At 39.7% G+C, this 18,127-nt stretch overlaps 2 protein-coding genes and 1 long non-coding RNA gene across 3 annotated transcripts in view; all 3 read left to right on the plus strand.

Annotated features, from left to right (window-relative positions):
• Nucleotides 1–9,757: 9,757 nt before the first annotated feature.
• LOC142352895 (uncharacterized) lies at nt 9,758–10,874 on the plus strand. Its single transcript, XM_075405049.1, has 2 exons — nt 9,758–9,953; nt 10,003–10,874. The coding sequence occupies exons 1-2, from the start codon at nt 9,758–9,760 to the stop codon at nt 10,872–10,874; spliced, it is 1,068 nt and encodes a 355-aa protein (XP_075261164.1).
• An 87-nt stretch (nt 10,875–10,961) lies between these two features.
• Nucleotides 10,962–12,308, plus strand: LOC142352896 (uncharacterized). The gene has a single exon (XM_075405051.1). The coding sequence runs from the start codon at nt 10,962–10,964 to the stop codon at nt 12,306–12,308; it is 1,347 nt and encodes a 448-aa protein (XP_075261166.1).
• A 4,735-nt stretch (nt 12,309–17,043) lies between these two features.
• The window catches only part of LOC142353514 (uncharacterized), an 83,104-nt gene continuing 82,020 nt past the window's right edge, over nt 17,044–18,127 (plus strand). The window contains exon 1 of the long non-coding RNA XR_012761052.1: nt 17,044–17,145. This is a non-coding gene — a long non-coding RNA (uncharacterized LOC142353514). The remainder of the gene's footprint in view (nt 17,146–18,127) is intronic.

Consider the following 18,127-nt stretch of genomic DNA (forward strand, 5'->3'; position numbering starts at 1 on the left):
AATGATTTTTATTCAATGTCTCAAAAATTTAATTTTATCTCGGACGTTTTATTTGCAGTTCGTTGTTTCGGGGTCACCAATGTTGACCAACTTGCTTATAAGTTCGATTTGACAATAGTGAAATCGCAAATTTCGGTTTCAGCGGTAAATTAGCATGGAAACATATGAGCTAAAGTTAAAAATCAATTTATGCAAAGTTCAAATTAGGAGATGTTGAAATACTGAAGCTTGAGCTTCAACAGTGCTTCCGGTTAGGGTGCGGGAGTTCCCTGATTCGAATCCCGGTTGGTTAACTGTTTTTGTACCTATTAGGAGAGTTGGTCAACTGTTTTTGCACCGATAAAAATTGATATATGCTACAGCCCCTGAATTAAATGACATCGCCTGTCGTTCAAGAACAATTCCTCCAACATTAGTCGGTTTATGTTTTAAAATTGTCAAGAGAACACTGTTGCTATGATAACCTATTGGACCAGTTAATTCTTTTTAAGTATCACTGACGATTTTGAATTTGATTAAACAGATCTTTGTTTTCTTCATCATCCTTCACTCACAATATGGGAACTAAAGCTCTTTCAAGATGAACTTGATCAGTTTCCAAAATCAATGTTAACTGTTTTTGATACAATGCAATATTCACAAAAATTTTGTTTTGGACAAAACACTATTAATTAGGGCCGCAGAATTTTTCTTGTTATTCGAAAAAAGAAATGAGAAAAAAAAATTATTCATTAACAGAAGCAAAAAAAAATTACCTCGCACTGTTTTCAGCGATTTTTTTTCAAAACAACTTCATGGTAGCCATTCGATGTTTTTTCACAAATGCAGCATGCTGTATACGAAGGAAGTCTGAATGTACTTGAAATCATGAAAAGGATTCAAAAATACAAAAAAGAGAATTTCGTGAAAGTTAAATGTATGTTTTTATTCTCCCCACTTTGGTCAGGTAAGAATAAAAAATACTAGAACTGCACATTGATAAGTCTCCCGTTTTTTGCAATCGTTTTGGCGACTTATCATTAAAGGACCAATATCGACTCTTCTGATTCTGAATTTGTTATATCTGGCCATAAAGAGCGTGTCAAAATCATTGAGGCAGACCCCTTGATCATATCTGTCGACAATGATTGCAACAGTACTGGATCAACCATCTCCCCTCCGAGCAGTCGAGCACCCAAAAAGCAAAATAGTCTACTATGGAGCTCGTGCCAGCAACATTTCCGTTGATCCCCGAATAGCGGTGATTGACAAGGATTGCATTATTTTACAGAAAGCTACAGACAACCCCTGCGCTTGGAAGCAACGATTGTCACTTAACACAGCCAACCGCTTGAGTGTTTTCTTGAAGGTTGCCGATATCCCGCCAAGGACCTCAATTGCAAGGGGAACAAATGTGATTCCCATCTTTGCGCAGTTATCGTCGTGGAGACAATATTTTCTTTCATCTGCTCGTCAAGTGCGTATCCTGCCTTTGTAGCCGCATTAGTGAGAGAGTTGGATTGCAGCGACGAAATAACAGTTACATCAAATGCAGCAGGTTTTCCCGCTTTCCAAGTAGGGACAAAGATGTCTCCAGGGCGTGACTGGCTCTCTGGAATTAGGTTCTTTTTTTCCACTACTGGTGAGAGATTCGCAGATGAGCAAGCAGACTCTAATTTATCTCGAATACTGTCATGTCTTGCAATTGCGTCTCCTCGACCGTGACACGCAATGGCATGATCCCCTTAGATGTCAAGAACTCCTGCTTTACAGAACGGGCACTTCCTTTCGGCGTCGTAGACAGGGACACCCAACCTGTACTTTGCACTAATTCTAAACTCATTTGGTGCAATACGAAGCCCAAGAGCTGGAATGGGGGGAGCAGACAACCAAGCTCCAGCATGTTGGACAGACAATGAGAGAAGTCGGGCGGATTCTCTCTCACAGGCTAGATTCTCTTTGAGAACATGAAACATTTCATTATCAAGAGAATGCTGAATCGTCTTTTGTGAGAGGTTTGAAATGTCCAGTTGTGCTACACTGGAATAAAGATCCTGAAAAACTTGGCAGTTTTTTGGGCTCTCACCGGTTATTTTGGAAACAAGATCTTGAGAGGAGAGTACAGAACCAACGCATGATGCTTTATACTGGTCTTGGCATTGGCGAACACCCAAACCTGAAAGGGTTATGGGTAGGGTTGCTTGAGTCCAGAATTCTTCTGGAAGAAAAGTTCCAAGGATATTCTTAAATTTTTCGCGCTGTTGGGCATCAAATTCTTTTAAGGATTTAATAACTGGACTTGTGGGCGTTTGACAACGCAAAGAATACACCATTTTGGGGGACCCAATACAGTGGCGTAGGATACCTAGGGCGCACTGAGGGTCATCAAGATAGTCCAAATTTTCGAAAAGTACCCCTATTTTCCCTATATTTTTGATAAGTTTCATGCAGACAAACTCTGGGGTTCCTAACGCAGCTCCAAGAACCTCATGGCCCGAAATATCATTTCTTTTTATTCTTGTATCCAGTCTGTCTAAATCTACCGTGGACCACAGTTCGCACTTATCGACCCTGATGTGGAGGCCGCGATCAGGTCGGAGCTGGCATAGAAGATCCCAAGATCTAATGAGATCGTCCTCTGAGCCCACCAAGACACCGTCATCTAGATACCAGGAATGCTGTTGAAGCTCTGGCGCAGTTTCCGGAATTTTCTCTATAATGGGCCAGAGCGTCAGAGAGAAAAGCAAAGGGCCTAATGGGTCTCCTTGTTGGATACCGCTTTCACTGCTAACAACAAATTTGTCATAGAATAATTGGCTGTGTTGTGAATAACAGGCATTGGTAGAAGCAGCAATGCCTGGCATTGAATTTGCAACGGCTTTCAGCATTTCACTGCGTTTTATCGAATTGAACGCATTGCAAAAGTCAATTTGCAAAATACCCGAGGAACTGGACGAGGTGAGTATTTTTTCATACGAAATCTTAGTCGAATGTATGATGGCTTCCGCTCCTCCCTTCACTCCCACACCCGATTGCAGGCTCTGGAAAAGTTCCTTTGCTTCTAAATTTGCTTCCTTGGCTAAACATTTAGCTATTAGCCTTCTCAAGACTTCTCCGACTGCAATAGGGCAAATACCGCCTTTTTTTGTCAGCAAGGCTGATAAAGATGCACTACATAGAGCTTGTGAAACAAATTCGGGAAGTTCCCCACGGCAGCTCATGTTTACAAGCTTAGTCAGTACTCTCAAAGCAATTTGTGACTGATCTGAAGCGGTACACTGTACAGCATGCAAAAGATGTTCGGGAAACATTTTTGAAGGACCAGCTGTTGTAAATCTTGAAAACGAGTTCAGCTGTTCCGAAACATTTTCCTCACTGAATTGATAGGCTTGTGATGAAAAATTTTGGACTACAATAGGCTTTTCTTCAGGGGGATGCAATTTTTTCAAACTATCGAGAGTTGCCTTGTTGACTGGTGCAAAACCATCAGAAGCCAAAACTTTTGCTGCTCTGCCATATTGGCCCTGGAAACACAAATTTTTTGCACGTTTGATAATCTCTTCGGAGTTTGTATCGTTTGATCGTTTTGATTGTTTCAAAGAGCAAGCTTCGTTCCATAGCCCTCCAAAGTCTCCGCTGTTCCAGCGATTAGTTCTTTCTAGAATTCTTTGGTCGTTGTTCCGCCTGTGTTTTTGCCCTCCTCTGTTACTGGCACGTAAAATGCTTTTAGACAATCCGAGGAGTTTTCTCCAGTTTAGTTCTGTATTAGGATCTTCAATGCAATCAGTAATGACGTCAGAGAAAAGCTCTGACCATTTGTACCGTACATTGATAGGGACAAAGCGGATAGTCGGGACTTTAGTGTGAAGCAACGTTTTTTTATCTGGAAGGTTACCATCTGTTCTAATTCTTTCGGAGTTCTAACCGGTTAATGCTTCGTTTACATAGAGTGCGTTCTCGGCATTAATTAGCAGATCGTCAATTTTGTCTGATAGTTCCTTGGAGATTCTTTTCAATTTATTTAAAGGTTTTTTGAAACACCAATAGGACCATATTGATTTTGAGTTCATCCAAGAGTCGTAATCAAGGCCCCATCCAATGTATCTAACTTTCGTTTCTTCCAAAAGATGTTCTAATACCTGGATCTTATATAATTTGTCGGTTGTGTCAGGAATGAATAAAATTGAGCCAGGTGAAATGTGGAACTTATTTTCTGTTGTAAGGTTGGACATCGGTTGAGTTAAACCACTGCCTGGATTTGGATTTACCTCATTCTCGGAACGAATGTCTGTCTTAGGTGAATTTTCAATTGTCACAGCTTCTTTTGCTCTTAAATTGTACTTCATTTTTGAGCGCGCGAAAAACTGTTTATAAGAAAACAATATACTACATCTTCTCTTTATAGACTGTAGCGCAACAAATAAATCAAAACGTAGCGCAACAAATAAATCAAAACTAAGTTAGAGAAGGAACTGGACCGCATGAGGATTTTTTCAATGCATCAGAGCCACCTAACTTTCTACGAAAAAAATTTAAAGCTCCGTGACTGGAAATTAGGGCAGAAACAGCAAAATTAAGTTTTTCAAAACGAGTGACGTCAACTAACGGCGAAACAGTAACATTTTGAGATTGTTCATTGGAAAATTTTATTAAGAAATTTGAAAAAAAGCATATCCAAATTTAGCGCAAAGACACAATTTGGGAACTAAAAATTCTCAAATTTTGAGAAAAGTGAAATCAAATTTGTTTTACATAGAATGAATCCCAAATTTATGGTAATTATCTGTCACATGTTCATGCCTTTTGCAGGCAGAATCTTTGGACGACAGAAAGAATTAAATAGAGACACCCTGTTTTAGTGTGACAGTAGTGTCAAAGTCAAGGTAAACTATTTTGGGAAAACAATAAGTTTGACCGCTCTAAGAAAATACACATTGAAAGCCAATGAGACTTTCAAAGAATCTTTAACACTTGAATCATCGAATGAGCCGATAACAAAGTCAATCAGCCTTCAGTAAATGAATGACGTCACATTTTTCAAATAAGACAAGCTAGTCTACTAGTTTACCCGAACAAACTATATACAATTCGAAAACAATCATTAACATAACCGACTAACGTCGGGCGAATTGCTCTCAAACGACCGGTGAGCGGTTGGTTTCGTGAAGCTAGCTTTAGATTAATTGAAGGTGCGTAAGGTGATCGCAGCGGGGTGCAAAATTGGTTTGGGGGACTGATGTAGGGGTGGTGGGTGGGGGGGGGGGGGTGTTGGATCAATTTCAAAGAACCGCTGTAAAGGAACCAAGTTGCTTTATATTTTATCTCCCCCCACACCCTCATTTTCCTCCCCCCAACCTACACTTCCGTCCTCCAAAACCTTTTCATTTCCTGATTTCCATTCCCCCAACCTATTTTCGTTGAAGCTTTTTATATGTTGATTTTATTGAAGAAGTCAGAAGTGGTTGACGTTCTCTTTCAATATCATTTATAGTAAGGGATTTCCCGTTTTTAACCATAACTTGTGTGCCAATGGCGCGAATTATGAATGGGATTTTCAGAAATACAAATATCAAAGACAAGTTGTCTTGGTATGCAAGGCTTAGGCCGAAGAGCATAAACATTTCTGGCGTATCCTAGGGTCAAAAAAGGATTTTTGACACTTGCTCGATTCAGACTGGGGAATTTTTGATTTTATAGGGGGCAATTTAGACATTTGAAACTTAGCACATATTAAACTCTTGTTTTGATAACTCAAGTTTTAATCAAAAACATCACAATCACAAAAAATCCAAATGATTTTTAATCTGGCCCTTGAAGTGAAGACTGATTTGACAGTTCTCCTGAGAAGGATGCTTGCGTGGGATGCCTAGTCACGACAGATGGGCTAGCTATACTTGCAGAATTGAAAGTCTTCATTTCGAAGTCTGGATTTTAATAAGCGTCTAGTTATCTTTGGATCAATAGTATCTTTCCGCATTAGTTTTGAAAGGAGTAGGTCCTCCTCTAGGTAAAATGTAAAGCACCACTAACACACACATTAACTTAGGATTAGTTGCAAGACCTGGTATGCCCTTGCTACCTTAAGGTTTGTAGGAACGTGAAGTTAGAAGTTATCCACCCACCAGTGTCAGTAGACACACACAATAGTCAAAAGTTAGCCACCACAGGTAAGGGTTCTCTCAGTCGCGCTCGAAAAACAAAAAGGCAACAATATAAACATCGAAATTATCTAAGTTTGAAAGATTTCCACTGATTAGTAAAAAGGTTTAACTCTATACAACCACTGATTAGTAAAGCATAACATCTGTATTAAACATCACTGATTAGTGATAGAGACAGGTAGAAACATAGCAAACAAACATCAAACAAAAAGCATTAGCTGAGCACAATAAGCAACAGCCTCATTTAAATAATATGTTTAACATAACTAGAATAGGGCTGTTACAAGGAAACATAGTGCAGTGACAGTGCAGTATAAACTTTGTAAAACAAAAGGTCTTAACACAATCAACATGCCAAACAAGTCAAAAGCATCATCAACAGCAAAGAACAGCCTCAAGCATCAAATTCAGCTGAAAATGATAGAGTGGAACGCATTTAAAGACCTCTTCGAAGAACAAAGCATTAGTAGCGAAGGTCTAAGCATACTACGTGAAACTTTGGAACTTTTGAGGTCTCAGAAAGAGCAGTTGGACAGAAGTTGCAGTGAACTCATGAAGCTACAGCTTACAAGTGAAGAGTTGACAACATTTGCTAACGAATATGCTGAAAGAAACAAAACCATGCTGAAATGCAAACAGAGAGCAAAGACACAAAGAACGGTTGCAAGTGACACTGAATCTGTTCTTAATACATCGGCAGTGCCTTCTCTTAATCTACTGAAAAAACAGTACCTTTTACGCAGTAGAGCAATAAAACATCAGTTGGCAAGCTGCAACAATCAGGAAACGAACAACGCTGACTCGTCCGACTCAGAAGACCCTGCTGATTCTCAACCCATTTTGAACATTGAAGAGAGAAGAAGAAACAGGGAATTTCTCACAGGCGCATTGAGAATAGATGAGGGCTGGCAAAAGTCAAGTCGATAGAGAGAAGAGAACCATGTTCGAGTACAGAAACGACATGAGAGTGAGGATAGAGCAGGGCATTTGGCAAAAACCAGTTTGTTTTCACATCAATAGCCAAGCTGGTCCAACCATGAGCCATAGGTACACACCACAAAATCAACCACCACTGAACAATTGTAACGGACAAGATGGTTTTAGCAGCAACATATACGATGATTTCTCGAGTTCTCCAACAGACTGGATGCAAGATATCAATTGATAATTTCACAGGTGATCCTTGAAATGGCACCAGTGGTTCAGTTTCTTCAAAGCAACCATTCACAACAACAATGGCCTCTCAGATGCTCAACAAACGACATACCTCCAAAACTCTGTAACACATAAAGCAAAAGATTCTATAAGTGGATACTCCTACAATGGGGACTACTACCATAAAGCCATTGCTGAAGTGACGAGAAAGTTTGGAAAACCACAGCATATTGTCGCTGCATACCTGGATTAGTTGGAGAAGTGGCCGAAACCCAGACTGGACAAACCAAACACTTTTGTGAGCTTTTGATCTTTCTTAATGAGATTGGTACAAACATTCAGGCTTCACAACTTTGAAGCTGATCTCAAGTCTTCAGCCGTCTTCAGAATGACCAGAGACAAACTGAACGCTACCATGATGATCAGACGGAATGAACACACAAAAAGCCAAGCCCTGCTGCAACCTAACCTTACTCACTTTGCCGATTGGATTGACTCCTACGCAGAGGCGTGCGAAGGCATCTCCCTACAACGGAACAGAGAACTAAAGTGAATAATTCTTCCAGAAGGGGGCCACCAGATGTGTCATGCCAACTCTGCTCACAAAACCACAACCTTGGTCAATGTCCCGAATACATGGAAAAGTCAGTGTATGAACGACAGGGTTGTATGAGGAGGCTCAATCTCTGCCCTAACTGTCTAAGAGCTCACGAAAAGGGTCTCTGCCAATCAAAATTAAGGTGCCTTGTAGACAGATGCAATGATTTTCATCACTCAACACTCCATAGGACACACGCAAGGCAGATGCAACAAAACGCACAACCAAGTGGGAACTGGAACCAAAACTCACAAAACAATATCTTCAGACCCCAAATCAATCAAAACCAGTCAAACTATGGGCGTAACTTTATTATTGAAAACGAAAGGCAGCAGACAAGTTCAAACTACAACGAACAGAGTGGAAACCACAACAGACATGGTGGATATATTAGCAGTACTTCACACAGGGGCAACTGGAACAAAAATGGTTTTCAGCCTCAGCCGATGAACGCGCAGAACAGCAACAACAGACAGCGGAGTAACAATCAGCGCACTATAGCTCAACAGCAGGCAACTACTCCACACCAAAACTAAACGCGCAGCAACCATCAGGAAATTTCATGGATCAGACCGCAAATACAATTGCAGGCAATACCAGTAACAATTTTCAACAGAGATCTTTGCATTGAAACCTACGCATTTGTGGACAGTGGCAGTGACAACACACAAATAACACTGAGGGTTGCTGATGCACTTCAAGTTCAACAACCGACAGACATAACCCTACCACTAGCTTCACTTCACGGTGAACACTCAGTTAAAACAGCAGATGTCATGATCGGCATAGGAGCTTTGTACAGCAGTTGTCCTGTGGTCAGAATCCCCGTGTACGCAACAGCAATGGAGGAGTTTCGGATGCCAAGTGTCCAAATTGAAATGTTGAATGAGATCTGTAGAGACCATTCTCACCTCCAGAGCATAAGATTTCCCACAATCAGAGACAACCGGATCGGAATACTGATTGGAGCAGATGCATTCACAGCAACAGTTCCCAGACATTTCACAACAGGACCCACTGGTACCCCATACGGAGTCAACACTCTGCTTGGCTGGACACTGACAGGGCCCATTCCTCAGAGGTACACACAAAAGAGGGTCGGACAATCAAACAGCACAAGCATAGCACTATTCAATCATATCAAGAGACGACAAGACGATCCAGATGAAGATCTTCTCCAGCTCTTCTGGACAATTGAAGGAGTGTACTTCAATCAGTGTTCTTCAAAGGGACAGTCTTCAGATGACAAATAAGCTGTGTCTTTCCTCAATGATATCATAAGACACATTGGCGACAGATATCGGATTGGACTTCCATGGAAGAAAAACATCACACTACCTAACAACTACTTCATGGCCAAATTTCAGTGGCATGCTCTGCAGCAGAGTTTGGAGAGGGACACAAATTTGAGAAACCGCTATGAGGAAACAATCAAAAAAGATTTCGATAAAAACTACATCACAACTGCTGATGCCTTCCCCATCACCCAGTGATCAACAAACAGAAACCAGACAAAATCCGCAGAGTCACAAACGCTGCTTCCAAATATAAGGGAATCTTACTCAATGATGCATTGCTGACAGGGCCGGATCTACGCTGCAACTTGCATGGCCTTCTTCTCCGCTTCAGACAGTACTCAGTGGCAATCACAGCGGACATCGAGGCAATGTTCATGCAGATTGGCATCTAACCACAAGAACAGGACTATCTCCGTTTTCTCTTGACAGAGGATGGCAATGGAAAGATCTTCAAATACAATCGACTCATTTTTGGGGCCACAAGCTCACCTTCTTGTGCGATTTTTGTTCTGCAGAAGTGTGCAAATGACCACAAATAAGAACATCCAGAGGAATACACATCAATCATGCAGCAGTTCTACATGTATGATTTCATGCAGTGTTACCCTTCTGAAGAGGAGGCCCGCGGAAGTGCAGAAGAGATTAAAGCTCTTCTACATACAGGAGGATTCAATCTGACGAGGCTCTTGAGCAACAGACGAGCTGCATTAGAAACCATACTGAAAGAAGACAAGGCGGAAATGAAAGCCCAAAGAATCCTTGGTCAGACTTGGGATGTTGATGTTTGCAAAAGCACATATTCTCTTCACAGGACAACAGATGACTCAAAGAAGGGTGCTTTCAATGGCAGCCTCTCTGATCGATCCGGTTGGACTGATTTCACCCTTTGCCATCAGAATCAGATGCACTCTCCAAAGAATCACTAAAGAGGGAAGAAACTGGGACCAACCTGTGTCAGAAAGCTATCAACAGGAACTAGAGGAGTGGATGGATGAGTTCGACAGCATGACTTCAATCGAAAATCCTAGATGCTTTATTCCCAGCACCAATGGAACTCATCATCTTCACACGTTCACTGACACCTCAATGAGTGCAATTGATGACATAGTTTATGTGAGGACAACCAACGCCGATGGATCTTCCACATCTCGATATAAGATCAGTAAAACAAAAGTGGCACCGATCAAGCAGCTGAGCATTCCAAAACTGGAATTGGAAGCGGTAACACTTGGAGCAGAACTAGCTGGGTCCTGTGAGAGCGAGATGACGAGTACCATAAGTTCAAAACACTTTTGGACAGACAGCACCGCTACACTTGGGTGGATCCAATCCAAGCAGAGACAGAAGATGTACATTGCCAACAGATTGACCAAAATTCACGAGAATTTTAACCCAGAGAATTGGAGACACATCCCCGGAAAGATGAATCCCCCTGACCATGGCACACGAGGCCTCACCCCATCAGACATACCAAAGCTGTGGCTGCAACCACCAGAATATCTGAGCACACCTCAAGACTCCTGGAATTTTGCCGAGGACAGTGATCCCCACATATGCGCTAAACAAGCGACAGAACTTCAGACGCCGGTCATTGAGGTGGAAAAATTTTCAACATGGAATCGACTACTCAACACTACTAGAACGGTGTTCCAGGCAATAAGACACTTCAAGGAAAAACTCTGAACTAGAAGACAAAACGAATCATCTGGGACTTCCAACAATGACACTTTTGCATCAGATGAGAACGGGGCAAGGAAATACCTCATCAAAATGTCCCAAAACGAGTTGTTCTCCAGAACAATTTCTTCACTGTTGAAGGGAAGCAATCTCAAGAAAAGAGACAAGCTGATGCCCTTCACTCACTTTCTAGATGACATCGGACTCTTGAGGGTAGGAGGAAGACCCAAAAAGGCACCTCTAACCTTCAATGCGAAACATCCCCTCGTTCTACATAGCAGGAGCAGAATTGCAAGGCTGTTGATTGAAAAGGCGCACCATGACTCTGGCCATCAGGGAATGGAACATGTGAAGGCTCACCTGCAACAGACTTTCATGATGATCTGGTTGAGAAAGGCGCTGAGAAGTCTGGGGATGAACTGTTTCATTTGCAGACGATGGAGGGCAGACAATGTGAGACCGAAGATGGCCGACCTGCCTGACTTCAGATTCCCAGATGTAAACAAGCAGTACCCCTTCGTCAACACAGAAATGGACATGTGTGGACCATTCTACATTGAGGACAAGAGAGAGGGCACCCAGCTGCACTGCGTCTGCTTGTTCACATGCATGGTCACTAGAGACGTCCACCTAGAAGTATGCCATGACCTCTCAACCGATTGTCTTTTCATGACCATCCGCAGATTTGTATCAAGACGTGGATACCCTGACCTCATTCTTAGTGACAATGACGAATACTTGATTGGAGCCAACCAAGCAATGAAGTTAAAGCTGCAGAGAGGCTACAAGCTAGACAACGGGTACATCAGACTGCAATTGGCTCAACAGAATAGTCAGTGGACCTTCAACCCTCCATTGGCACCACACTTCGGAGGAGTCTGGGAGAGGTTGATACAGACCGCGAAGAGGAGTCTACTGATAGTGCTGGGCATTCGGAAACTAACATTCTCTGTTTTCCAGACAGTTGTTGCAGAGGCCGAGGCAGTTTTGAACTCCAGACAATTAACTCATGTGGGCTGCAGCATTTCAGATGAGGGCCCACTTACTCCCAATCATTTCCTCCTTCGCAGACCTCACATGTGTTTGAAACCTCTTGGGAACAGCAACCAGCGGTTCTCCACTAAAGATTTCAAGTTGACGCAGACACTACTTGATCACTACTGGGGCAGGTTGCTGAAGGAATATGATCCTGAGCTCAACAAGAAAAGGAAGTGGCAAAGGTCAAATGATGAGCTGGATGAAGGTGATATTGTGTGGGTGCTCAAGAAATTCACACCCAGAGGCATCTGGCCTCTCGGGAAAATTGTGAAAGCACACAGAGGTTCAGACGGAATAGCCAGGAGCTTCGACATCCAGACGTCTACAGGATGGGTACAGAGACCAGCAGTAACCTTAAGTCATGTATTCCCACAATTGTCAGGTGCGCCGGAGGCTCACTGAAACAAGTGCATTGAAACACACACACACGAAGAAAAACTCGATATCAGAAAGAAAACTTTTTGTGCTTTATTTTATTGTGTTTACAATTTCATTTCATATGTCGCCTTTTCTTGCGGGGAATGTAAAGGACCCAAGTTCCTTTTTATTTTATCTCCCCACACCCTCACCTTCCTCCCCCCAACTACACTTCGGTCCTCCAAAATCTTTTCATTTCCTGATTTCCATTCCTCCAACCTATTTTCGTTGAAGCTTTCTATATGTTGATTTTTTCGAAGAAGTCAGAAGTGGTTGACGTTCTCTTTCAATATCATTTATAGTCAGGGATTTCCCGTTTACAACAAAAAATTGTGTGCCAATGGCGCGAATCATGATGTATTTATAGAGCTTCATTTGCTACAATGGTTGAGACTTTCAGAAATATAAATTTTAATGAAAAGTTGTCTTGGTATGCAAGACTTAGGCCAAAGAGCATAAACAATTGCCCTTCACATCATCAGTATAAGTCTCAAAAACAATTTTTTAATCGCATCCTTGAAGACTAGTGGGCTGAACGGCCGTAAGAGAACTTTATGCAAACCGGGTGCTACCTTTTTATTCCGTTTCTGAAGACCATAGTCAAATGGGTCAGACGAAAAATCAGCCCAGCGAAAAATTGCATGATAGGCAAACAGGATGAATACATTTGCTACAAATTAACAAATTGCTTTTAAGAGCAATTAACAATGATTTCTTAAAAAGTTCCTGTTAAGTCGTTCATGATAAAAAAAATTTTAAACCTCTTTACTATAACTCATTGTTAATGAGGATCAGAGATGATGACATTTCGCCACATAACGACAGCTAAAGTGCGGCACAAAAAAGAGAGATAGAATGAGGAAGAGAGATAAAACGTGAAGAAGAAAAAGATGGGAAGAAATTCTAAATAACACTTAGAGAGAGAGAGAGAGAGAGAGAGATAAAACGAGTAATTAATATTTTCCAAGATGGGATTTGAAAAATCTCGTTGGCCAGTAATGGTAGTTAAATTGAGAAAAAGACAGAAAAATTTAAAAAAGTTTGGGAAACAATTTTAAAGAAAATCTGGCTGAAATTCAGGATATTAATAACTTAAGAACTATTTCATTGTCTTAAGAGACTATCCAGTATCCCTGTTTCAAGCCTGAAGTAATTTCAGTGGCTCAAAGATACGTACGCTTGGAATGTGATAAAAATTTTCCGAAAATTTCGAAAACCATTTTTAGTTTTATCCAAAAATTACTGACACTGGAAAACTACTGAAAAACCGTTCCGTTAAATCTAGAAAACGTACCTCAGCTTATTAAAAAACCTTGGTGGAGATGCCAGGCCCCTGGTGCCGGAAAAAAATTCAAAACATGAAAAAATTGCAAAAATTTTATAAAAATAGCTCAATTTCGTGACAATAAAATCTTAAAAAATATTCCGTTGGATCTATAAACCATGCAGTAAGATATTATCAAATCCCAGAAGAAGTTCCGTGCCTCTTGAGGCTAGAGAAACATAAAAAAATGACAAACAAATTTTCAAAAACTTAAAACAGTTGCAAGTTTCATAAAAAATGCACAACTTTGTGATATTAAAAAGTTGAAAATTAATTCATGACCGACAAAATTTTAACTTAATGTCAAGCCTTAGTTGAGGTTTTCTGACCCTTGAGACTCAAAAGACCGGAATAATTACTATAAGTGTCAAAAAATGAAAAATAATTAAAATAAATGCAAGTTTTATCAAAAAAAGTTTGTGATATTAAAAATTGGTTGCTTGATTCTTGAGACTAATATCCTTGAAAATGACAGAACTTTTCAAAAAACTTGAAAAAATGCAAGTTTTATAAAAAAAAAATTGCTTAAAGTTTGTGACATTAAAAAGTTGAAAAACTATTCCAAGGCCCAAAAAACTTGTCAGTAACCTATTATCAAACCACTTAGGAAGTTTTCTTGCCCCTGGGTCTAAAAAAACCCGAATGAAAATAAATGCCAAAAAATTTTGAAAAAATTGCACTTTTTGTCAGAAATGCTAAAGTTCGTAATGTTAAAATGTTGAAACCACTACATTACCACTAGAAACTATGCAGTAACCTATTATTAAAACTTAGAGGAGGTTCCGTGACACCTAGGGCTGATAAAAATCAATAAATGTCAAAAAATTTCAAAAAGCTTGAAAAAGTTGTCCAAAATAGTGGGGGGGGGGGGGGTCAAAAGTTGGGGGTACTTCAACCTCTAAGAACCGCCCTGCACACCATAAGTCTCCAAAACAGTTTGAGCTGAAGCAAAGCTGAAAGGCTCTAAGAGCACTTAATACCCGCTGGCGCTACCTGTTTATCCCGTTTTCGGGGACAAAAAGTCAAAAACGTCGGACGAAAAATCGGTCAAGCGAAAAATTGCATAAAAAAGACAGACAGGACTAATATAATTACTACAAACTTTGTTTGAGAGCAATTAACCATTAATGACACTAAATTAGGTCAAAGTGAAATACAACAAGATTTTTGACCTGAACTCAAAACTCTGGGAAGATACCGGGATAAACATGTACTGTAGATGTAAGACTGTAATTAGTCGATAGCTGTAACTGAAACAGTTTAAATACAGAACGGTACATACATTTTGAGAACATTTTTGAGAGGAACAATTGACTCCTCGGTACTGTCAAACTTTTTCCAGTTGGTCAAAAAAAGGATTGTCCAACAGTCCGCAAAAGTCATAAAAATTGAAAAACAGATCCGTGCAAAATCCCCAGTTTGAAGTTTGTTTTAAACATTGTGTTCCAAATTGAGTCTAGGTAAGTAAAGTCATCGACATAAAACCAAACCGTATGAAGCTTTGTTCAGTTAAAAGTTGGTAAGACATGTCATTGATGACACTTAGGCCAATTGACAAAAAAGATAAGCGAAAAAGAAGTTGTGACACCGAAGCAAAGTGCGGCAAAGTGCGGCGTTTTTTACCGAAGCAAAGTGCGGCAAAGAAAAAAAAACTTGTTAGATTGAAAATAACTGATTTGAGCAATTGCAGCTAGAGATTTCGATTTTTTTTTCAAGTTAAACTTAGGAAGAAATCAGAAAGCGGTAGCAGAAATAGTGAAAACACTATACAATGCACAGTTTTTTTTTTCTCTTACTCCTATCGTGGCTTCCGATGGCGTAAAGTTACTCATTTCTTGTTGAGTGTAACGCTCCGGCGTGGCTGAAATCCCACTCAAGTTTTGAATTCTAATTGAAATCTAAAATAGTTCTTAGTTTTGCGAAGACTATCTATTCAAATTTTCGGAGTCTTAGAATCAACGACTGACATGATTACACTGTTGTTCAGGACAAGTGAACTTTCTGTTCTTTGAAATTTGTTTGGGCTGGTTTTCACTTCTCATTGTTAACTTTTTTTTGCACAATAAATTTTTTTGGGCTGTTCTCTGCTCAATATTGCTCCCAGACCAAGCTAGAACTAAAACAACTAACTTTTCTTATTGGTTTGAAGAAACGAGTTTTTCTAGAAATGAGTAGAGATGAGTTATTTTCACATTTTTTAAGAATTTCTCAGCAACTCATGAACAATTATCTATTTATGGCAGATCTTGAATGAGTTTTTCTTTCTTTCTTTTTCTTTTTCAAGATCGCCAGAAGCATGATTTTTTGTTAGTTATTCAAGGGTCATATATGATTTCCCAGAGATCATACAGGAATCATAAAAAAAAATTTAAAAGCCGAAAACTTTTATTACATTCATTTTCTATAAAAGTTAGAAATGACATATAGAAATTGATTGGTGCCTCAAATTCTCCTATATGGTATTCAGAGGGCATTTAATTTTTTGTATCGCATGTGCAATCCACACTTGGTTTTCTGAGTGCGCTAAAAAATGAATGTGCGTTTTGAACAGATTCAGAAGACAAAATTGAGGTTACATGCAAAAAATATATATTTTTTAAAAGGAGCGTTTATAGATATAATCTGGCTGTAGAGATTATCAAAACTTTAGTTATCTAATTGGACTCACGCTTTTTATTTAAAACCCAACATTGAAAAAAAATATTGTACGTTAGGGTCTTTTGGTGGATCACACAGTGATGCCGGGCAATCACTTAAGTGATGACTAACCGAAAAAGTGTAAAATTTGTAATATTTATGAAAAACAGTTGTATGATTCTTGGTAATCTTGCTAAGATCAACTATGATTTCTTGGTAATCATACAAGGATCATATATGATTTCTTGGGTTTCATACTAGGATCATACTAAATAATTGGTTATGGTCACTATCATATATGATATTTGTGAGAAATCAAAGAAACGTCAAATCGGGATGATTCATCAAAAGGTCTTCTTTGAAAATACCATGCTTAATGATTGTTGGCATGATATAGGACACCAAATCGAGTCTTAGCCCAATTTTCAATGTAACTATTCCGCCGAGTGTTAATGTTTGTTTGATTATGTGCAAGTACCTTTAATCTCAGTTAATTTTCGCCTTCCCATTAGAAAGATTTTTTTGGTAATGTTATGACTCATTTTCCCACTTTAATTGTTTAAGTCGGCTAATTTGGCGGCGGCTAACTTATTGTAGGTCTGTGGGTGTTTTATGTATTTTTGAAAAGCTTTGAACTTAAGTAAAGAGTACATTTCTTTGCGCAATAGGGGCTTGTACTTTATGCTTGATCAAAAACCAAACTTGCTGTCTGACCAAAAAACCCATAAAAGATAAGCCAACAACCTGTTTGATGAGTACGTGCTACACTGCTCCTAGAACGTAATATTATTTTTCTACAACCTTTGATTTTTCATTTTTCTAAGCAAAACAGAATTGTGAATTTCAATCTACGATAGCCAGGTAATTTGGTTCGGATACAAAAGTTTTGCCAAAAAACACCACCCACAACCCAATTCACCTTTCTCAAGCAGGTTAAAAAATATCGTGGCTGCGGGCAAAACCGGGGCCTATTTTTACTTTAACATATAAACACACTTTCATGGAATCCCGGAGGTTGGTGGCAGATCAAATCAAAGCTGAATAAGTCTAGAAACATTCTGTTTTTAGGATGGTCGGTACTCTGTTCATGTCACATTTTACAATAGCCAATCCAATTTTTGAGTAAAACCTACTTCAAGAAAATGTTCAACTTAACTCCCGCGAACAATGTTTGCATTATATGTGATAAAGGCTTCCGCGTGGGTACTTGTAACACTTAATTTGCGTAGCAAGTCCTAACCACTAAACTAAATGGGCTTTGTGATAATTGTCTACAAATTAGCTTAAGTATAAATAGTGTGTAAACTACTATAGTACTTACCAGGTATAAGCTACAAATTATGAAGTTATTCGGCCCAGACTTCGTTTTAGGGCATGAGTAATTTTCAGACTATACAGGATAAGTTTAGCCTGGGAGAACTCTATGCTCCCAATATAATCATAATGAAGAAAAACTGCACATAAAGAAACTAAAAATTTTCTTGTGCCGATTCAGCGCTGAGAAGCTCTGAGACTCATGTCTGGGATGTCAAATCAGCAAACAACAAAGTTTCAGTTTTTAGTGCCAGAGAAACGATTTATTATTCTATAAATGGCTGCGACAAAATAGTTAGTGTCACAATTTTTTCAGCCATGCAATGTTATTGTCTGAGCCAAATTCTAATTCTTTTCTCACGAAGAAGCCGGTAATAGATCAGAACATTGAAAACTGTTTTGTTATGTCTGAGTTCTTTGTTCGTGTAAGGAGGTAAGAAAATGCGCCTTCATCATAACAACCCCCCCCCCCCCCCCCCGCGCCCAAAGTGGGACAACACCAAGATTGATATTATTATTAATATTATTG

Source organism: Convolutriloba macropyga, chromosome 14, assembly GCF_964194025.1.
Source record: "Convolutriloba macropyga chromosome 14, txConMacr16.3, whole genome shotgun sequence".
In the NCBI taxonomy this organism is placed as follows: domain Eukaryota; kingdom Metazoa; phylum Xenacoelomorpha; order Acoela; family Convolutidae; genus Convolutriloba; species Convolutriloba macropyga.